The sequence below is a fragment of the Odocoileus virginianus genome, chromosome 19, assembly GCF_023699985.2.
Source record: "Odocoileus virginianus isolate 20LAN1187 ecotype Illinois chromosome 19, Ovbor_1.2, whole genome shotgun sequence".
Taxonomy (NCBI): Eukaryota; Metazoa; Chordata; class Mammalia; order Artiodactyla; family Cervidae; genus Odocoileus; species Odocoileus virginianus.
The window spans coordinates 17,615,091-17,638,207 of record NC_069692.1 but is presented as its reverse complement, the minus strand read 5'-3'; the positions used below and the strand labels follow the sequence as shown (position 1 = coordinate 17,638,207).

At 40.1% G+C, this 23,117-nt stretch overlaps 1 protein-coding gene across 1 annotated transcript in view; it reads right to left on the bottom strand.

The window, feature by feature from the left end:
• MAN1A1 (mannosidase alpha class 1A member 1) overlaps positions 1-19,519 on the bottom strand; it is a 169,752-nt gene extending 150,233 nt beyond the window's left edge. Inside the window, exons 1-2 of the mRNA XM_020899685.2 lie at positions 19,431-19,519; positions 18,348-19,218 (exon numbers count right to left, since the gene is read on the bottom strand). Of these exons, the coding sequence (XP_020755344.2) occupies positions 18,348-18,971 (624 nt within the window). The 5' untranslated portion in view covers positions 18,972-19,218; positions 19,431-19,519. The remainder of the gene's footprint in view (positions 1-18,347; positions 19,219-19,430) is intronic.
• Positions 19,520-23,117: the final 3,598 nt, after the last annotated feature.

Genomic DNA, 23,117 nt, shown 5'->3' with positions numbered 1-23,117 from the left:
CATGACGGAGTGACCGAACAGTAACAGCAACAAAAACATATCTGCAAACTAATAGTTAAGGTTTGAGTCAACTAAGCAATTAAAAAAAAATCTCATTTTAAACATTAAGGCAAAGTGTTAGCCACTCAGTCGTGTCTGACTCTTTGCGGCCCCATGGACTTTTTGTAGCTCTCCAGGCTCCTCTGTCCATGGAATTTTCCAGGCAAGAATACTGGAGTGGGTTGCCATTTCCTCCTCCAGGATTAAGGCAAAATTTGGTTTAATAAAGAAAGAGCTAACTTGGGGTCTTGTTATGTGAGGGCAGAAAACTAGAGTGCATTATATACAGACATTCTCTTTTAGAATCACTGATGTGTGCTGTGCCCCTGGGGTCTGTGAAGACAGGATACTCCAGGTGAGGTCCAGGTACTGTAATCTCACCTGGAAGTAGAGGAAGAATCTTCCCTCCATGCCAGTTTAGTTTACCACCTTCACATCAGCTCCTGAAAGTGCTGTCTGCAAAAATCCTCCAGTGTTTTGGAAAATTCGAGCAACACTATGATGATGCCTGAGATTTCAAATCAATCAAAGGCATTCCTTCCTGAGACAGCTTCCAAGCAATTCCATTGAGAGTCGAAGACCCACAAATATGCTAACCAATCATATAACTGGACAGCTTTCTCCCTCAGGAATTCTAAAACTTAGCAGCGAGCGCCGGCAGGTCAGGGAAAAGGTGATCTGTCTGTGTGCAGTGCTAATGTCTGGAATCCACTTCTTAAGGTTCCAGGAAGCCAGAGTGCTCCTTGGACCTGGCTGATAAGCACAGTCACTTCCGGATTGTTAAGGACACAAGTAATGTGACGTGTAATATGTATAATCCTATTTGTGCTACCCTCTGCTTCTGCGTCATCAGCACCACCTCGCCAAGAGAAAACAAAAAAGGATGGATGACAACAGCACAGGTAAAAAGAATGACAGAAAAACACAGCTATGTTAAGCTCAATTAAGACAGCTAAAACGAATACCTGAGTACTTGTGTATTTAGCCCTAAAATCCTAAAACTATTACCACATCAAGTCAAAGTAGGGATTGAGGTCAAAACCTTCACTTATCAAAACACATACGTGCAGAGAGTAGTTTTCCTGCTAAGGACTCTGCGACTAGTTAACTCATCCTGGTATTACAGTTTATCAAACATCTTCCTAGTCCCCACACAAGTCCCTTCTAAATGTCCAAATTCTAGTGCCTGTACCTTACAAAAAACTAGAGTGTAATTCTCCAGATCGCAGGTGGGTGGAGAACTACAACCACAGAAACACATACACAGAAACCCAGATCTACAGGCACATTCTAGTGAAACTGTATTAAAAAAGCATTAAGAAAGAAAGAGATGAATAGCGTTATCTCTTCCCTACCCCACTAAGGGCAGCTGTTCTTAAACTTCTGTATTTAAGCTTATCATACTATGTTATATCTTGGAATAGGACTCTTTCTTATTTATAAAATTAGGATTATCTATTGGTTTTCAATTTTAGAAGCATTTGACAAGGCATGGGCAATGCAAATACCTTTTGATTTTAACTTTTCCTATTTTCCTTTCTACCAATGGCAAACAGGTTTAAATTCTAAGATATGGAAAAACAGATGGGCTAGGGAGTGGGGGTGGCATGAAAAAAGGACAGCTAGAAAAAAAAAGTAAATAAATTCATGACAAACAAGCATACCTTTACTTCTTGGTTTTTATTAAACAAATTCTGCTTTGAAAATCTAACATTAAAAAACTTATAGATATCATAGATCAAAAGTTTTCTATTGTTTTAGGTTGAATCATTAGAACTTAGACATCACCGCTTATGTTAAAACTAAATTCAGCCAAAACACTTTTAAGAAAGCCTTTAATATAATGTTCCAATAAAAAAAAGTAAACTTTAAGAACACTAGCTGGTGTTCTGTTTCTAATCTAATCCTCCAGGCATAAACTACAAAGTTAATAAAGAGCAGATTAAAACTAACCAGGAACAAGTTATTAATTCCGTTTTCCATTTCACTCTGCAATTCTTGTTTTAAATGCTCTAGGAATCTCTGCTGCTGATGTAGTTAAAGCTGCAGCAGTTCTAATAATCAACGAATCTTATCACATAGGGTGTAGATACTTTCTAAATGAAAGCACCATATGCCTAATTATTGAGCTAAATTTATACCCATAGCTATCTCTGAATGAAACATTTTCAGCTTCTTCGGCTCACAAAACATTTCTTTCTATGCCCTTAAGGCATTTTAGATTTCATTCTTCTCCTCCACCTTTTTTCCTCCCTGCAAATCTGGGTGTTTGTGAGACACCAGACCAGGAAACCACAGGTAACTGGCCACTGATGAAGGGACGCCCTCTCTCTGGTTTTCCTAAGCATGAGTACCACTCTTCTGTGAGATAACAATTGAAAAGAGGAAAAGAATGCTTTCTTTCTCACCACAGGAAGCAAGGATTTTGGCAATAACATCCAAGAAGGGAGGTAACAACAGAAAATACAAGCTATGGGTTAACACGGCAATACTGCAGTTCAAGCTTCCTTTTCTTTCCTGGAAGTAACATCTCAAAACCAGTTCTCACTAACAACCTCTTTTCTCAACCTATTCCTTGAATCAATCACTGGTTGCCAGTAAATACTATTATTGACTAATGTTATGTACCAGGAATCATATAGAGATTCATCATCTACTTTAATTCTTAGAAGAAATCTGCAAAAGGGAACAACCGGCCATTTCCATTTCACAGGTGGAAAGGGAAGCTCAGAAGGGTTTCTACTTTGCCATCATGCCTCACCATCTGAGTAGATTGTAAAGAATTTTGGTGATAGACTTGTTTCTCATTTTGGTTATATTTAGGACACACTGTCTTCCACTGTTAAATTCTGGGCCATGAACCTATGCAATAAAAAAAGGTGTCTCCATACAGAGGAGGAGTTTAGACTCTAGCTGGAAGATAACCAAGCCCATGAAATTAGCAACACACAGGTCAATGACAGAAACAATCAAAGCCATGTGATTCTGGAGACAGCAGAGACCAGTAAAAGTTGGGAATGTGAGAGAGCTTCATGGTGGCATAGAATTTGAGAAAATGAAAAGACACTCCATTTGAGAAGAATAAAATAAGGTGTGGTTTGGAGACAGTAACTATGCAAGTTTTGCTTTTCAGCACACACAGAATCCTTCCTAATTTAAGTGATGTGACTCCAGCAAACGGAGCTAGATTTGTAGGAGATAATGAATGCCAGCTAGAACAATGTTTTTTAAACTTTAGTCAAGGGACCAGAAGTATCAGCATCACCCACAGGAATACGTTAAAAATGCAAATTCTGTGTGGCCCACCCAGATCTAGTGAATTAAAAATTTTGCAAGCACCAATTTGCAATCTGAGTGTGAATGCGCTTTCCAGGTGACTTTAAGCTGGCTAAAGTTTGAATCAGTGCTTCATAGGAAATGAACCCCACTAAAACCTCTAAGTTGGGCAACATGAGAGAAGGGGTATTTTTGGAAGATGAATCTAATATGCAGAATGAATTGGAAAAGCGACCATGTGCAAATTCATGAAATTCACAAAGCCTCTACCATGCAATTATTTACATGAGATAACACTTTTTAGGAGATATAACATTAACTGGGAAACAGAAGAGTAAGGTTTTCTCTAAATACTACAACTCTTACAAAGTTTTATTAAATTCTAACTTCTCTAGAGGAAATAATATCTAACCCATGACTTTTCATTTCAATGTGATACTGTAAGCACTATTTATAAAAACACCATTGTCTCTCAAAATTTTTTGCAGGGATAGGGAAAAAAAAAATCCACACCAAATTTAATTAGGGTGTACCAATGTATAAAATTGAAATGTAAGAAAAGACAGCTCTTATTAAATGTAGTCCACAACTTTAGATAATAAAGAACACAAATGAATAAGGATTACCTAATTTAAAAATCACAGACCTGAAAAATGCTGGGTTCTAAATATAAAGTAGATTTAACTTTTAAGCAAAAGAGAACTTTTTATATTCAAGTGTTGACCTTCAAAAGAATCTTATGAGTATCCACATTTATTTCAGTGATGTTACATCTGCTTAAAAGATTTTTTTATGAACCTCCTCACAGCCAGTTACAAGTCACATGAGAAAATGAATATAGCTTTTTACTTTATAAATCAATCTAGAAACAACTTTAAAACTAGAAAAGGTGTTTCCCATATTGATGAATCTCTTTATTTACTAGACCTGCTTCTGTATGACTTTTGACTGTTATTAAAAAATCACGTCTCCCCTCCAGACAATGGCCTGTAGCCCCTGAGAACAGGTAGCAAAGGTCCCAAAGATGCAAGGATACCACTTTTGGAATACATGGCTAAACGGGGTCGGGTGTCACACTTAACCTAAGTAACCCCTCTTGGTGGTTCTGGTTTAGTCACTAAGTCGTGTCCGACTCTCTGGGACCCTGTGGGCTCTAGCCCACCAGGCTCCTTTGTCCATGGGATTCCCCAGGCAAGAATACTGGAGTGAGTTGTCATTTCCTACTCCAGGGGATGCTCCTGACCCAGGGATCAAACCTGCATCTCCTTCGCTGGCAGATGGCTTCTTAACCAGGGAGCCACTAGGGAAGCAACTCCTCCTGGAACGCTTGTTTAAAAAGGTGTTATTCATTCAACACACATTTACTGGTTCTATTATGGGTGAGGCCCAGGGCTAGCTGCTCAGGTGGATGAATTCAGGGAAGCACTTTGTCCTGCTCTCAACATGACAGTCCTGCTGCAGATTCATGACAATCAAGAGCCAACATCACAAAGATTCTGCACTCTCAGACTAAGTGAAAACAGGAGTATTTCCAACCTCTGCGGTATCTTATTACTAATAGAACACTTAATAAATCATAATTTTTATTCACCCTAACTGCTAAGGCAGCTTTTCTACAGTAGTTAATAAATCATCTTCATTTCTTTATGCTCCTCCAATTGCACCCGTCCCACCCCACCTGCTTTTTTTTCTTCATCACACATTCTAAGTTAAGCGAGCCCTGTGTGTGTGCGTGCTCGGTTGCTCAGCCGTATCCAGCTCTTTGTGACCCCATGGACTGTAGCCTGCCAGGCTCCTCTGTCCATGGGAGTTTCCATGCAAGAATACTGGAGTAGGTTGCAATTTCCTACTCCAAAGGATCTTTCTGACCCAGGGATAGAACCTGTGTTTCCTGCATTGGCAGGCGGATTCTTTACCACTGTGCCACCTTGGAAGCCTAACTAAGCCATAGGAGAATTAAATAATGAAGAATAGCCAAACACTTAATATGAGTGAACATATACAACATATTAAATACATGTCAATTATAAACTACATTTTTTACTACATAAACTTACTAAGAATGCCTTACAGAATTGCTGACTCAGGCTAACTCTTGAAATCACAACATGGACTGCTCAAGCACTTCTAATCATGAGATGAAAACTTGTAGTTCTAATCATGAGATGAAAACCTGTAGTTCTAATCATGAGATGAAAACTTGGAGTTGACTAGATACATTATAACATTCCACACTGCTAGTTGACTACAAAAATAACACGTCTTAGAGAACAGCATCCTAAACAGTCTAAAATTACTATCATCTCAAATCACAATTTATAAAAATAATACAGTACGTTTATGTCCATCGTTATTCACCATGTTAACTCAAAGCGAAATTTAAACAGTTCTGGCATTTGGAAGACTTTTATGAACTAATCAAGGTTAGAATATAAATACATTTTGAGATGTGCAGCTCCTCACTATATCAAAAAAGCACGGCTAAAAACACATTTATTTGAAGAAATTGGCCAAAAAAAAGAAAGAAAGAAAGCCAAAGCCTACACTTCATAAACAAATCATGCTCTGCTTTTATTCTAAAATAAAATACCTTAGACAAAATGCAGATTTATCCTACTTAAGTCACCAAAGGCCTCTAATATATAAAAGATCAGCCTGCTCCTTCAAACATAAAAATCTATGTTGCTTTGAAATTTTATCAACAATTTTCCTTTGGTTAATTTTTCTTCTGTAAGAATTCAGCTTTGTAAGACTTGCCATCTTCTGGAACCACTTTGGGGGGGGGTGCGGGAAGTCACTTCTGAAATTCTATCTGGATTATTTTTGAGCTTCAATTATGATCTTAAAATATTAGGAAGCCATCCTAATGAATTCTAAAAAAGAGGATTCCCTCCCTCTTTCCCCAGCATCTTCCTCAAATATCTGATGCAAAAACCCAATGATAACAATGAAAATGAGCCAATGGGAGTTGGCTGGCTGGGTCTTGGCTGACCGAAAGTGGGCTGTTCTAGTGTGCTTGGCAGATACTCGTATCAGTAAAGAGAGTACTTATAATTCTAGGGATCCAGCCCAGGAAAGAAGCATATTTTGTTGTTGTTTTTCTAAATAAAATGCTGACTGTTGCCTTTCAGGACTGTGCCACCTTCAGGAGCCCATATGTCTCTAGCCAGCTGGTTAGATCCATCTTCTCTGATGTCCCACTTCTTAGGTCTCCAAGCTCTGTCTTCACTCCCAACTCTGCTCCTTTAAAAACTTCCTTGTCCTGTACATTGTGCAATGAGGAAATCCAACTAGTCAACCAACACAGGGAAAAGTGCTGCTCAAAGAAGGGTAAATTAAATACACGCGATACTGTTTCATCACCCATGAAAATCAGACAGAGTCAAGACTAGGTTCATTACATTACAAGTGGAAGTATAAGAAAAATCACCCCTCAAAATGTTCTACGATTCTTTGACCTATTCATGTCCCCTATTAGAAATTTAAGATTAGAAATCCTACTTATGGGGTGAGGGCAATGAAAAATCAGCCGGAATCTTAATGGACAAAGATGTTTATCTCAGCCTAAGATAAAAACAAAAAACTGGAAATAATCTAAATGTTTAGGTCCCAGGGGAGAGTTAAATAAACTATGATGCTTCTATTTCCTATATTATGCTATCATAAAATGATACTTTAAAAGAACAATTTTTAAAAATATGTATCCATAGTGTGGTTTTAATTGTGAGAAAAAATAACCAATATGTTGGGGTGGGAAGTGTTGACACTGCTTGTGACTGAGTAGTTGAACTATGAAGAATTTTTTTCCCCCCTTTTTTCTAGTCCTGTGTACTTTCAAAATGTTCTTTCCTAAGCTAGTATTACTCTACAACGAAATAACACAGTGGAAGATCCTTGCTTGTTTTACAAACCCATTCTCACCCTTGCTAAGATAAATCTCAAAGAAGAATAATTTCTGCTGGGCAAATTTAGTGATATCGTTTTAACAGGAGCCTTTAAGAAGTAATACATGATTGAAAGGGAGGCAATGATGGTGAAATTTCAGGCAGCTGGGAATGAGATTTTTGAGACCAGGTATACACCCTATGCTGCCTTCATCATTCCACAGGTCTAGCCGTTTGTGGCCCAACAGACAGACAGATAGTGAGGAAACGCAATCTTGCAGCGGTTGCAGCACATATTCTTGTGAAAGAGGAACTAGAGTTAATCTTGCCCCGAACATCAGCTCAGAGAAGGTGGACGTGGCCATCCCGAGTGTGGGCCACAAGTCCTGGCCTCCTATGTCTGAATCCTCTCATCCCTTAGAAGAAACAAGGGAAAAAAACTGGGGAAAAAAAAATTTTTTTTAAAAGAAACAAGTGCTCTTCATAGGACTTTACAAAGATCTTTCCATGAAGAAGGATTTGACAGGTACGAAGATCCCAGCTACAGCTCATGGTCTCTGGATGGCCCAACTTCATGTCTCAAACACAGTTACTCACCAGTCCATCATTATTACTGCTGCACCTTCTCTCATAAACTCCCGGCCTAGGCAAACAGGTATCCCCACTAGCATTGCAACAAAGGTTGTTTTAGGGTGTAGTGTGCTGTATTACTGAGCTTCCTTGGTGGCTCAGATGGTAAAGAATCTGCCTGCAATGCAGGAGATCAGGTTTGATACCTGGGTTGGGAAGATCCCCTGGAGAAGGGAATGGTGACCCACTCCAGTACTCTTGCCCGAAGAATTTCATGGACAGAGGATCCCTGCAGAGCTTGGCGCCCTTGACCACGTTTTTATCCCCTCCCTTTACAGGCCCCCTCTCATACTAAGCACCTTCATACTAGAGACTGGAGACCGGACAATTGAATGGGAGACAGACTAATAATTACATGAAAAATGCAAATAAAAGTTAATACAGTATGCCTGAGTATCACTGTATGGAAGGATGCAGAACAAGGGGAACCAGAGTGTATCAGAGCAAATGAGGGACCAGGTTGCTGCTAAGCTTAAGAGGGAGGGAGACTAAGAGACTAACAGTTTTTAAAAAGGAAGTGAGGGCAGCATTTTACTGATAGTTACAAAAGTCAAGCAAATTCAAAGGCTACATGGGCTTTTTAATTTCATTATCTCTAGTCTGGATTATCTGCAGGTCTGCTGGGCTCTAACGTGCCTAAAGCAACTGCCAGAGTATTCATGACAGAAATGAGGGCTGTGACTTCTAAATGCTCTTAAGCCTTAATCTCATTTGGTTTTCTTTCAAGTATCTAATGATCACAGAAGTCTTTATCAGGACTCAGTGGGGGTGGGGCAGCGCCTCTGCTTTCTGCAGACCAAAAGAACTAGCCAGGATTGCTTTCTCAGGCAATACCTCACCAAGCAAAGATCTTCCATCTCCTTCTAGGATACTCTCGGCGGGGTTTCTAGCTGCTGGCCTGCTATTCAGGGTTGAAGAGGAGGGAGGGCCGGGCCAGCCAGCCTCCAGAGCATATGTTCTCATTAGAGTCAAGATATCACAGGCAGAGCCGGCCTGAGAACTAAGAGGCAGCTCCCAGCTCTATAGTAAATGCACTTGGGGAAGGAATCTCAGGAGCTCAAGGCTCACAGAACCCTATTTTTCATATGTAAAGTGAGTATGGGCTTCAGGATCTCCGAAGTCCTTCTGGGCCAGATACCTTAGCTCTCAAAAAGGCCACGATCTGTGAGTTACAAACTAGAGCTGATTTAAGTAAATTTTGACTACCAGATAACACACTGAGTTTTGATTATAGAATTGATCATAATTACATACATTTGTGCTAAACCTAAAATAATTTTCTTTTCACTTCTTAAAAATATTCCTCCAAAGACAAAACAGGTTAAAATGCATTTTACTTAATCCCTCTTCTCTACCTTGGAGAACAATTTCAAGGCTTAAGGAGGCAACTCAAGAACTGTGCTCATTCTGAGAAGATGGTACTTCAGGAAGAAGCACATGAGACTGTGAGAAAGAGACAAATGAATTCTTTCACACATATTTTGAAGTACAGAAGCTGAAAAAGTATGCAATTTTTAAGGACACTGAAAGTTTTTTGGACTTGGCAGGAACGTGAGAAAATCAGAGTTGACAGCAGCACAGTAAAATCATAGCTGTCTGGAAAGATCATCCTGAACTGGAAATGTACCCTTTAAGCAAACCTACTTTGAACTGTTTTTGATAACTTTTTGAAACATCATTACCCACTTTCCTGATGCATTAAACAGTATCTGAAACAATGTAATATTGGCTTGATGGCTTCAGGTAGCAACTGCTAACAGTAATAACAGCAGGCACCACTGATTATACATGCTTTATAATAATGTGTGCTAAGTCACTTCAGTCATGTCTGATGCTTCGTAACCCCATGGACTCTCCAGGCTCTGCTGTTCATGGGGCTTCCCACTCAAGAATACTAGAGTGGGTTGCCATTTCCTACTCCAGGGGATCTTCCTGACCCAGGGATCGAACCCGAGTCTCTAATGTCTCCTGCACTGGCAGGTGAGTTCTTTACCACTGGTGCCACCTTGGCAAAACCCATGTATAATAATAATACCATTTTAAGTGCTTTGTGTGGATGCTCACATTTAAGCTTTCTGATCCAAGAAAGCACGTACTTAATTATTACTGCCATTTTACAAATAAGAAAACTGAAGCTCTGACAGATTAAGCAACTTGCTTAAGGTCACAACAACTAGTACACGATAAAAGCCAGATTCAGGCCCAACTTGTCTGACTCCAAAACTAGCCCTTCTCACCATACCATGTTGCTACAAATGAATGTAGCAGGGGCAGGTAAAAGCATCCAGAGACTCTCCAGGACCTTCTTGGGTGAAGAGAATTGTGTGCTCCTATAACAAAGAGACCCCAGATTGGTGCTTTTTAAATGTATGTCTACTTTTGTTTTTTTAAGGTAAGTATAGTTAATGTGCAAAATTATATAAGTTACAAGTGAACAATATAGTGATTCACAATTTTTAAAGGTTATACTCCATGTATTGTTATTATAAAATGTTGGTTATATACCTCATGTTGCACAATATCTCCTTGCAGCTTATTTCATACCTAATAGTTTGCATCTCTTAATTCCCTATCCCTAGATTTCCCCCTCCCCTTCCCTCTCATCACTGGTAACCACTAGTTTGTTCTCTCTACCTGCGAGCCTGCTTCATTTTTGTCATACTCATGAATTCCACAGATAAGTGCTACTATTAAATATATGTCTACTTTTAAAAGTATATACTCCTTCAGGGAATGGCATGATAAATTGAAAGCAATGAAAGGGAAGAACCTACAACCAAGAATACTCTACCCAGCAAGACTCTGATTCAGATCTGATGGAGAAATCAAAAGCTTTTACAGACAAGCGAAAGCCAAGAGAATCCAGCATCACCAAACCAGCTTCACAATGAATGCTAAAGGGACTTCTCTAGGCAGGAAACACAGAGAAGAAAAAGACCTACAGAAAATAAACCCCAAACAATTAATAAAATGCTAACAGGATCATACATATTGATAATTACCTTAAATGTAAATGGATTAAATGTACCAACCAAAAGACACAGACTGGCTGGGTGGATGAACCCCACAAATTGTATGAAATTATTTTATATTGTTAGGTTAATCACGTTTCCATTATGGCTTGCAACTGAAATTATCTTTTTTTTTTTTTTGGTCTGGTTATTGATTGTGAAAACTGATAAACATCTTTTACTACTGTGATGACGAAACTATTATTCGTTTAATACCACTGTATCATGACCGTGTGCTCAGCTGCTCCCTCACGGCCCACTTTTTGTGACTCTATGAACTGCAGCCTGCCAGCCTCCTCTGTCCATGGAATTTTCCAGGCAAGAACACTGGAGCAAGTTGCCATTTCCTCCTCCAGGAGGTCTTCCTGACTCAGGGATCGAACCCACATCTCTTGCATCTTCTGCACTGGCAGGCAGATTCCTTATCACCAGCAACACCCAGGAAGCCCATATCAACAGAAAACAGTAAAATTCTGTATCACCAAAATTACCACTGAAGAGAAAAACATGTAATTGCTTTTTAAATCCAGATGCACATTAGAATTATCTTGGAATATTTTGAAAAATACAAATGCACAGGTATTCTTTTTTCTTCAAAGCTCCAGACCTGATTCTAATGAGCAGTCATGTTTAAAACTACAGGACTATATGATTATCTTTTAGTTCTATCTAGTTTGTTTCATTTTTTTCTATTTCACATTCAGTGCTCCTATTTTATGTTTTCCAATTTCTCCAGCTCTTTTTTTTTGTTCTTTCTCAAGCCTTTATCAAGTGTAACAGAAAAGCTTTTGTATACATATATGTATATAAATAGCATGTACAATATATTTATTTTAGAAAACTATGAATTTTTGCCGTGCGAAAAAATTTACATTTTGATTCTACTTGTTTGACTATGAACAGACTGCTAGATTTCTAATTTATATTCTTTGATATAGTTCCATTTATTCTGGCAGCTAGTATTACTGCTAAAAGTCTAGAAAGCTTATTATCTTGGTGATTTAAAAAAAAAATTTTCTGAATAAGGCTTGAAAGTTCTAATCCAATTCTGAGACTATAAATACTATGTTGCAAAAAGAAAAAAACCAGGAAAGTAACATGTGATATAGTATTATCGTATCATATTGTATTATAAAGTGAAGATTTTGTTCAAATTTAAAAAATTTTATGTTAGCGTCCATTATTTATTTTCATACCTTATACAAGATTTCATATTGCATTTAGTTTCATTGAGCAGCTTCAGCTGCATACAACAAATTCTGATAACTTCTCTTTTCATTTTTATTCTGTCACAAATATTTTCTAATTTCCCTTGTTATGGTTTCTTTGATACACTTATTTAAAAATAGACATTTAATTTCCAAATACATGGGGTTTTAAAGTATTTCTTATATTAATTTCTCATTTAAATCCTTTTTCTCTGCCATTACCGTCTTCATTTTTTTCAATCTTATAACTTTGTTGAAGCTTTCAATGGCTAAGTAAAGATCACTTTTGGTAACTATCACATTGCACATGAAAATAGGTGGGTTATTTTCAAATATCTTTTGATATTGATTTCTAACATAATTCCACAGTGATAAGAGAACAGACTATATGATTTCAATATCTTTAGACCATGAAATTTTTGCATCTTGTTTTATGTCCCTGGATATGTCTCCAGGTTTATAGTCTATGGGAACTAGAATAGAATTTGTACCCTGTTGTGTGAAAATTATATAAATCTTAATTACATTGAATTGATTCATAGTGCTTTTTCAGGTCTACTATATCCCTCTAATTTTCTGTCTATCCATTCTATTAATTTTTGAGAGTTTGATACTGAAACTCCAACTAAAAATCTTAATTTATCTATTTTTAAAAATAATTATAATATAGTGGAACTATATATAATTGCTATTTTCCAAGTCTCCTGTAAATGTGTTATCATACTTTCACAATTTAGAAAAGAAAAAATATACTTCTTCAGGTTAACTTTCAATTCTTCTGTTATACATTGTGCAATGTCAAAAGAGCACCTACACTTACGGTTTGAAAGAACTCTCCCACGCTGGTAGACCCCTTTCCTCTTTTTTTAAAATTTCTCCCCCAGCTCTCTTTGTAAAGAATGCCCAATTGAGTAATTATTAATGCCTCTGTTCCCCTGCAGGTATCTTCATAAGGAGAAAAAGATGTCATCAAATTTCCCAAGGTGGCTTAAAAGGAAGAGGCCTTCTTAACCATGCCCCTAGTAAGATCTTTTTTTAAATTACAATAGTTTATGTAATTCATATGAGACTAAAGTTATAATACTGCAGGATTGTACATGTTTTGCAGTTACTTGACATTACTGTCTGCAAATAATGAATATGAGAGTCAATTTATACACCTCCTTGATATTTTACTTAGGAGGCAAGTCATGTCCGGATAATGAGCAACATTCACCCAGGATTGGACTTCCATGCTCAACTCTACCACTAACTAGCAAAATTATTTTCAGGGCAATCTTTGTATCTCGGCTGCCTTTATTGAAGCTATCTCTAAAGTCTCATTCAGATAGAATATTTTATGGCTTAGAGCACATGGGAAAGATTGAACGCAGGAGGAGAAGGGCATGACAGAAGATGGGATGGTTGGATGGCATCACTGACTCGATGGACATGAGTTTGAGCAAGTCTCCGGGAGTTGGTGATGGACAGGGAAGCCTGGCGTGCTGCAGTCCATGGGATTGCAAAGAGTCTGATACAACTGAATGACTGAATTGAACTGCATGTTTACTTTTAAAAATCAAGAGTTATTTTTATAGCATTTTTTGGTAATAGGAAAAAATTTGGCAGACTTGTTTAAAGATGTTTAAACATATTTAGTAGTAAAGGGTGGGGGACTAAAGGTTGCTCAATTATTTAATACTACACAAGACATTAGACAAAGAACATTGAGGGAAAAGTCAAGACTTAGTTTCCCCAAAGAATCTCCTTCTTAAAATACCAAACACTGGCTTGTCCTTTATCATTTCTGTCTCCTTAGGGTAAATGCAAGTCATGGTATCCATGGAGCCTAGCAAAGGGGCTACTCCTATTGTGACCAACCAAAACTCACCTTTGACAAACACATTTTTGTGGTTTTGTAGGTTATAAAGGACTTAAAAGGCCACAGGTTCTCTACTGGGTTATGAGATACAAGGCTCCTATGCAGTGCTGATCTACTCATGTATATATAACCCTCATCACTCACACTGACCTGTTGGGTTTCCTCCTGTCTGACCTTTAGACCCATGCTTTAAACTCACCCTGATAATGGATTTGTATTACCATAGCTTATTATATAATTTAATACAAATAAGTTAACTAAGTTGCTGAAGTCCAACAAATTCACTCATCCAAAGACACTTTTTACAAATGTGAATCATCAGCACAAATTTCTCAAAGTGGTTTATTAGCTCACCTAAGAAATAAAGATGCATTTACTTGAAAATGCATTTTTTAACCTCTTTTCCACAGAATTAACTAGGTTCTAGATCGTATATAGAGCTCCTTTATATGAATGTTAAGTTACCCAGTAAGAGAAAAATACTCCTCCCAAACAAATTATCAATAGCTTACAGAAAATTAAGCTGAGCATAACTGATTATCCATTAACAATCTTTTCCTGCTTTTGTACACATATTAATGTTCAACACTCAGCACCTATTCTAATACTTACACGGCTGAAATCTTAATTTATTCATTTACTTGTTAAAAGAAATTTTTACAAATGCTCCATGACCTACCTGCTCTGAGGAAGGTTCTAAGAGTGGGGAAATCTTGCATTTGTTCTTGTTTAATGTCTGGTGTGTTTCAGAACTTGGTGAGTTGAACAGGCAAGGTAACCCAAGGGCATCCAAGCTCCTTCAGAGTCAGGTCTTCAAATTGTGGCCTTTATTAACTTGCAAGTATTATTTTCCACACTACTACTCATACAAATAAGTTTCCAAATAAAAATGTCTTGTTTTAATATGTCAAGGTAGATTATTCCTATGTCTGAATTTTAATAAAAGTTAATTGTCAGTAGTTAACATAAATTATAGACTCATGAACAACCTAAGACTAGTTTGTCAGGCATAAAAATATATCTTCACCATTAGCTATCAATATGAAAATTTTCTTTCAACTTCTAATTATGTAACAGTTCTGGAATTAAAAACTAAGGCCTGTTTTGAGAAACCTAGAGAAGAAAACTGTGACCCAACAGTTAACTTGTCCTAAAACCATACTTGATAGACCCAAATCTGGCTGTCAGCCTCCCCACTCCCATCCCATTTAGACTGGTGGGGGTTCCAATCTAAGAAGCGAGGGATCACATTGATAGTTTGACCGTCTTCAGGCCCTATTACTCAGAGACCCTCCCCATAATTACACAAAACTGGGGGGGAAAAGTTCATACTCTAAATTAGGATTAAGGCTCTAATTCTAAAGGACAGTGTAGATGCTTTGGGTAGACTCTCCCTAAAAGCTTCCTGATTTTTTAAAAAATGTTGGGGTAGAAAAAGAAATTACTATTTTTCTAAAAATTCCATGGTGCTCTTTCATTTCTGTGCTTCATTTGCTTTTTAAAGTTAAGGGCAACTTGAGCACAATTTTAAAAAGATCAGCCTTGTGGGAATACATACTATGTGTGTATTATAAATTTCACAGAAGTCCCAAAGTTGATTTATTTATGAAGCTTTCATTGGGTGGGAGGCTGTCTTAATTTCAATTTTAAGTTTTATGACAAATATTTACTATCCATCCAGTCAGTATTCTAGAAAGCATGTAGCTAGCACCTTTTGTGAAGGGTGCTAGGCAATGAACATCCTATTTGAAATTAAAGACTGTTTCCTCTTAACACAAATTTTTAAAAAATTTACCACAATACCAGTAAAACAACTGTGTTGGCAATATAAGAAAAGACCACTGGCTGTTTTTAAACCAAATTTACAAAATGAAAGTTTGGCTCAGAAATTATAGTCCAAACTCCCAATATGTTAGAAGACTTGCTTATATCAATATTTTCTAAATTTTACCTATAACACTGTTAGTACCTCCAGGTGTGATAGAGAACCTAAGTAAATAAAAAGAACTAGAAAAAACAGGAACAATAAAAATCAAGATCAAGGCAAAGATCCATTGGTTCATGACAAGGCATACATGGTACCTGAAACTGAATCTGAACGTATCAAGCTGAAGTCCATTCATAATGGGCAACCACTCTTCCCTCTCTAAAACTGAACGTTTACAGCATGGTTTTATAATAGCATGAGTTAACTTTTTTTTTTGGTTTACAAAGGAACACATCTGCCTGAACTAATCTGATGAAAAACCATAATCCATTTCTTCCTATTAGACTAAACAATGAAGCTAATCATGCTGGCTTTCTACCCCCACCCCACACCCACCCGCCTTGGTTCTCACCACAACATGAAATTTTAAAGAATCCATTTAGTTCCACCACTTTATGCAAGACTGGGCAGTTTCAAAACATGTAGGTACAAAGATGTTAGTATCACACTGATACAGAAGGCTCTATAAATTTCCTTTACATGGTTAATTAAGACCTTTTGATCTACAACAAAGATAACGGTCGATCTAATAGCAGCAGATTCATGACAAACACATACTGTTAATATTCTGTCCTCAAGTGACTGCTACTGTCCCAGTGCTTCTGGTCTAAATGCACTTTTACTCAGTCCTAACCTGTACCAATAGCTTTTTCACATCCATGGATCTATAATATTTAAAATAATATCCTGGGACAATTGTGATCTGCACTAACTGTCAGTTCACAGGAATTCAGAGGCATGAAACATGAATTACACTGCTTCAAACTCAAGGAAAACATAAGCAGATACAGATTTGGGGCTAATCTATCAACGGGTTTTGGTGGGATATTTTCAAGGAGGCTGAGAGATGAAAAGGAGAGGGAGATGATTGGTGAAAGCAGAGCTTTTTTCCACCTTCCTGGAGAGTGGGAGAAGAGTTTCATGGAGAAGAAAAACTGCTAGACAGAAGTTGTCACAGGGAATACAATCCACTTCCCCAAGTCTGGGAAGGTTCTATGCCTGAGGCAGGGTCTCATAGTACAAAGGCTGATGGGCTACGGTGCAGGAGGGATGACTGAAGCCACTCTGCCTAGCGTAAACTGAAAGGACCCAAATCCACCTTAACTTGCTCAATTACAGCTTAACCAAATTCACCTGGTCATCATATTAAAATCACAAATTCTACAATGATCAAGCTACCTCCAATCTGCAGCCACTTAGCTAAGTACTCTTCAAAACCTCAAAACTCTTTTTATGCTCTGAAAATGGGGTGGGGGGGGGAATCAGGAAGCTTCCTTTCCTGAGTACCTGGTCCAATGTCAAAACACAGCATTTATTTTCAAACACTGTGAAACTTAAAAAAAAAAGAAAATTTATCGTGTATTTCAGAAATTCAAAATTTGGGATAACATGCTTTTAACATGGTTCCTACAGTTGTTGCATTGTGCAAAAATCCAGAATGGTAGTTTCACAGGGAAGAGTAGCTGAGAAAGGAGGCTTGTCCATAGACAGCCTGGTGACAAGAAGTCTGGGCTTCAAGTTCTGACTCAGTCACTAACTGATTCTGGGGCTCTGGGCCCTTCAACGTTCATTTTTAAAACGATAGTCTGAAATGATTTTGAAGATCCCCTTCAGCTTCAAGCTAAGCACAAACTGACCATATGTCTCAAGTTCCAACTGAAAATTACAGGAAAGAAATTATGAAAGACTTAACAAAGTCCATGTTTGCCCGAGATTAAGTCTGTCATCATTGAGCTGCTGTGGAGGAAAACCTGTTGCATCACATGGAATACTCTTTTTCTAGCTACACGAGAAATTAAAAAAGCAGTAGGCTGGCTTTTTGCATTTTTTTTTTCATTTTGTGAAAAGTAAACAACCGTGTGCTCCCTACGATGACAAGTTCTCAAGTTTCACCTTTATAGTCTGTAAGTACACACAGGATGCCACCTGGCGGAATGGGGCCACGTGACTGAACGCGGGCTGGGCTGGCTTGCTGTTGAAACATTTCTGTGATGCGTGATTGATGCTTTGCGTTTACATTCAAGCTTCATTCCAAACCCACCTCCAAGCTTTAGTAGAAGGCTGTTTGGGACCTTCACTGTTGCTGTTTTCAGGGACGATTAACCACGTACTGGCCAGTGGAAGAGGAAGACTGCACAGGATCTGCCCATGTATTTAATACCTACTTCGTGTGGCTTATGCTCACTGGAGCATGCAAGTTAAAAACAACGGGATTCAACCTCAGATCCTAATTGGTCACATCTACTTTGACAATAAAAGGGAAGTCAGAGAGCCTCTGACACTGCATCTGGTGTAAGTGGAAAACCTCCCTGTCTCCCCACACTAATGTCACAGACCTGCCCTCCCCCGCCCCCAACACTGTAATATCACACGGTTAAGAGTTTCAAAGGTCTGTCGTTTTTCCCAGAAAAACACCGCGGGTCTGGAGGGATTCTAGCTGGGTGCACTCACCTCTTTGATCTTTTCCCTTTTCTCGCGGATGGCGGCGTCGGCGGGTTCCCGGTCAATCGCCCCGATTGTATTCAGGGGTGCTAAGTACACGGGGGGCAGCCTTCTGAACCCCGCCCTGTTACTCAGCTGGTCCTGGGCCACCTTCTCCTTCTCCATCAGGATGTCTCTCTGGATCTCCTCGGGCAGCTTCTGCAGGGTCTCCTTGGCTTCCCTCAGAGCCCGCTCGTGGTTTTCGCGGATCCTAGCCAAGTTGTCCTCTAGGGAGGCCGCGGGGTCCCCCGGAGCGTTCTCCTCGCCGCGCCGGGCGCGCCCCTCCGCCGCGTCCTCGGCGCGCGCCCCGGGTCCGGGCTTGTGGTCGGCGGCCGGCTGCAGGGCGGGGCTGGAGTGGAACAGGACCCCGCTGAGCAGCTTGGAAGAGTCGGGCAGGAAGAAGATCGCCCCGAAGCAGAGCGTGATGAAGGCGCTGAACACCAACAGCAGCACGAACTTCTCCGTCAGGCGGAAGGCGGCGGGGCCCGACCCCTTCCTGCCGCTGCTGCCGCCGCCGCCGCCGCCTCCGAGCCCCCCGCCCAGGCCGCCGCCCGCCGGACTACTAAAGAGCGGCAACAGGCCCCCCACGGGCATCGCGCCCGCCGCCCCGGCCGCCGGGTCGCCCGCTGTCCAGTGGCCTCGCGCCGTGCCGCTCAGCAGCCAAACTTCGCCGCCGCCGGGCGTCAGCGGCCGCGGGGCTGCGTCCTGGGCATCCAGGCCGCCTAAACCCCCCGCTCGGGCTGCAGGTATCCCCCGGGGAGACAACTCCCCTCAGGGTCTTCTCCCCGAGGCGGCTCCTTTGGCAAACGACGCGCGCGCGACAGACCTCTCGCTGCAGCCCCTGCGGGGAGAGAAACAGTAAAAACACAGAAATTAACCAGGATGGTGATAAAGTTTCCACCGGTCTCCACCCTCCGACGACCGCGAGAGCCGCCAGGACAGCTCCCCCGGCACGGAGTCCGGAGTCCGGCTGCCGGCACCGCCCTCGGAACCCACGCTTTGGACTTAGGGGTGAAGTTGGCGGGTCTCGGGGGTGGGGTGTCCCGCGCGCACCTGGAGCGGGGCCGTGTGCGGTCACCTCCTTGCAGAGGGCAGCGCGGGAGAGGCGCCGCAGGGGTGGCGATGGGGGGTTCGTCAACTTCGCCCGCTCCTCATCCCGAAGCTGGGACCAGCTGTCTCTCCGCTTCCCAGGTGGCGTCTGAGCGTGCCTCCCCGCAGCCCCGAGCACCGCGCGACTGGGCTAGCGCGCCGACCCGCGGGCGAGCTGGAGCGAGCAGGGCAGCGCGACACCCTCCGCCGCGGCCCCGCGAGCACTACCACCACTGCCGGTCTCGGGGCGGTCGGAAACGAGGGCGGTGACGCGGCCGGAGAGTGACTGCGCGGCCGGGCCAATCGCGCGCCGCTCAGGGCCCCCCGGGGGCGGGACCGAGGCAGGGAGGGGGGCCGTGCCGGGAGGGGAGTTTACGGGAAGCGCAGCCTCGTGGGGGCCCGGCCGGGGGCAGGGAGGTAGCTGGGGCCCCTGAGGCACGAGGCGGGCGGGAGAGGCGGCGGGAAGCCTGGCTGTCTGACCCTCCGTGGAGGCCAGGGGCCGGAGGCGGCGGGCGGGACCCGGGGTCCGGGACTTTATCCTGGTCCGGCCTCGGGCCTGGGTCCCAGAGGGTGGCTGGTCTTGAGTTGCGGGGGAGGCGCCTGGGCTGATGCAGGACCTCGCTGCTACCCCCTCGGACCTGCGCCTGGCCGTGCGGGGCCCGCTCCAGGAGCGTCGAGAAGGACGGGGTCTTGCCGAGAATCGCCAGATCTCTATGAAGCGTGGTTACTCTTCTTTACCCAAAGCAGGGATTCCCCCTGTGCTCGGTAGCAGTTAACACAAAAGTCCCTTGAGGAGAGGCTGTGATTTGGAGAGCTCTTGAGCTCAGCTTTTGAGCTCTTTGGTCGAACATCCTTTCACCTAAGAGGCTCAATGGTTTTGTGGTTGCTCCGAAGTCTTCGACTGAATCCTCTCCCTCTTAAAAAAAAAAAAAAAAAAAAGTGGTGTAGCTCCCCCACCCACTCCCACTTTCAAAATTCACCTACCTCATACAAGTTGGTCATATTTTCCACTTAAAGAAGTTTTATGCTGCCATAACTTCAAGTAATAAATTTCAACATTGTTGAAATTGACTTGGATTTGACTACTTCCAGGGAAATAAGGACTTGGTCCAACAGAGATTGTCTTCTAGACAGCATTATTTTGCAAAATGTGTTTGTAATTCCCCTGTTGCTCTGCAAATAAAGGATTGTCAGAGAGGAGAAAGTTGACTGACTTCCCATTTCCCACTTCTGAAAGCTGGTTTATAGCGGGCTTACCTTCTATCCTGCATGCTTCTCTAGAAAGGTGATTTTAGATCTATTTCTGCTTGTTGTCTTTAGAAAAGAGGAAACAGCTGACACCTTTCAGAAAGGTGTCCACAGCATAGTTGTTCTCAGGATTTAGACTGTGTGAGAAAATCTAAAATTAAATTTAAAAACCCTTATTACAGGTTTTATTTTAGTATTCATTTTAACCATTACAGTATTTGTTTTGTGTAAAATGAATCATACACCCAAAGTTTTTGTTAATGGGAAATTATTGTTCGATAAAGCCAACTGTATGGCTTTTTTTTTTTTTTGATAACTGCTCTGAAATTCTATGCCCAGAAGAGTGCAGCATATCCAAACAGGGTAACAAAGTTTAGAAGGACTGAAACAGAAAACAATAATTTTTAATAATGGAAGGGTAATTTTTGTTTCAAACTACAACTTGTAGATAGGTTGGAAAGTTTAAATCATTGGGAATTAAGGTCTGTCTCTTTATCATCATCTTTTATGGAATGCTTTATTTCAACTATTGAATTATTTCTTGTAACCACAAACTATTTAGTAACATTACAATTAATGTTACTAAGTATTCCAGAGAAGCAATAAAATCTACTTTTAAGTGCATGTTGAAGTGATGAAGAAAGGAAGTTATAAATCTAATGCTATTTCTTTAATTTTGATATCAAACCAATTTGAGTTTAATTCATATCCTGTAATGGAAACATTTAAAATTTAGCATATGGACTTAAAGATGATTTTTTTCCCCTAAACACCTTAAATTTTATTTATCTATATTGTGTTTAGGGCTTCCCCAGTGGCCCAGTGGTAAAGAATTTGCCTGCAATGCAGGAGATGCAGAAGAGGTGGGTTCAATCCTTGGGTGGGGAAGATTCCCCTGGAGGAGAAAATGACAACCCACTCCAGTATTCTTGCCTGGAGAATCCCATGGACAGAGAAACTTGGTGGGTTACAGTCCATAGGGTCGCAAAAAGTCAGACTTGACTAAGCAGTATTGTGTTTAAATCTTTTACAGTGATTATTATATTTATTTGTGTTTACCTTTATGTAGCTTATTTTAAGACTGCTTTCTTACTATATGTTTTTCTTATGAAACAGATTTATTAAGAGTGAAGCCTGCTTTTAATGACTGGTTAAACCAAGAAATTAGCATGGGTGGTTGATTATGGGATATATATTAAAGGGTGCCAGTCTGCGTTAGGTAGGATGAAAAACATGTGGGAATGCTCACATTTGGGCTAAAGCAAGTTTAAAAAAAGGTCACAGAGAAGGTATTTGAAGAGACATACCAACTAAATCAACCACATTAAAACCCTGAAAACCAACAGTGTGTATTCATGGTAAGGAAGAAGGACAGAATGTTCAATAAGTAAAAATGTACATTTTGTAAAAGTGAAATATAAGACTTTGCCCTGATTTCAAAACCATACATACCCTACAGTTGGAATCACAATACTGTGTATCCTCACATATAGCAAAAATAAAGGAAACTGTTCTGGTCTCCAAATAATAAAACTTCCTGTAAATTCAGACTCCCTGCCTTGCCTACCTGAAGACATCTGATCTTTGTGAATGCAATGATTGTGACAAAGTTGCTGTTTTCTCATGAATAGTCTAATGTAAACTTAGCAACCTTAGTAATTTTGTGCAGTTTTTCTGTTCAGGTATTTGCCGTGTTTTCTTATGTGGCCAGCTAGTCCTGAAGTGACACCCTTGTACTTCTTGTGAGTTTGCTTGCAAACTTAATTCTTAATTTTTCCTTTTCTAGAGCTTATATCTGTATACCTTCGACAATTTGTAAAATATTTGTTTCAAGATAAAATCTTTAGCATCAAGTAATTTTTTAAACTTGATTTTGGTTAGAGACATCCCGCCAAATTACAAAAAATCTCCAATTTATTTGACTGCTTGAATTTCTCTGTTTCTAAAATAACATTTGTAGCAAAGGGTAGATTTAACTTTTACATACATGTGCTAAAATTAAATATAATGATAATTATAAACAGGATTACAAAGGAAAAGGGACAATATTTTTATGAAAACTGTGGTGAATAAGTATTTTTGTAAAGCTATAAGTTCTCAAAAATTAAATTGCAAAAAATTTTTCTGACTAGGAAGTTTCTGGAAGGTGCTTCTTGGTTTATGAAAAAATCTTTTTGACATTCTTTGTTCTTTAATTTAAAAATATAATGTAAACTAATGAAAGAATTTAACATATGTATAATAATTAATAATAAGATGTTTCAACAAGTTAAATTTTTAGTAAAAACAAATCTTCCTATAGCTGATTTTCTAATTGTCTTCAAATTCCAGTTCAGAATAAGTTTTTACTTTTATTTTTAAAAAACCAAAGCATAAATATGAAAAAAATTGTTCATTGTGAAC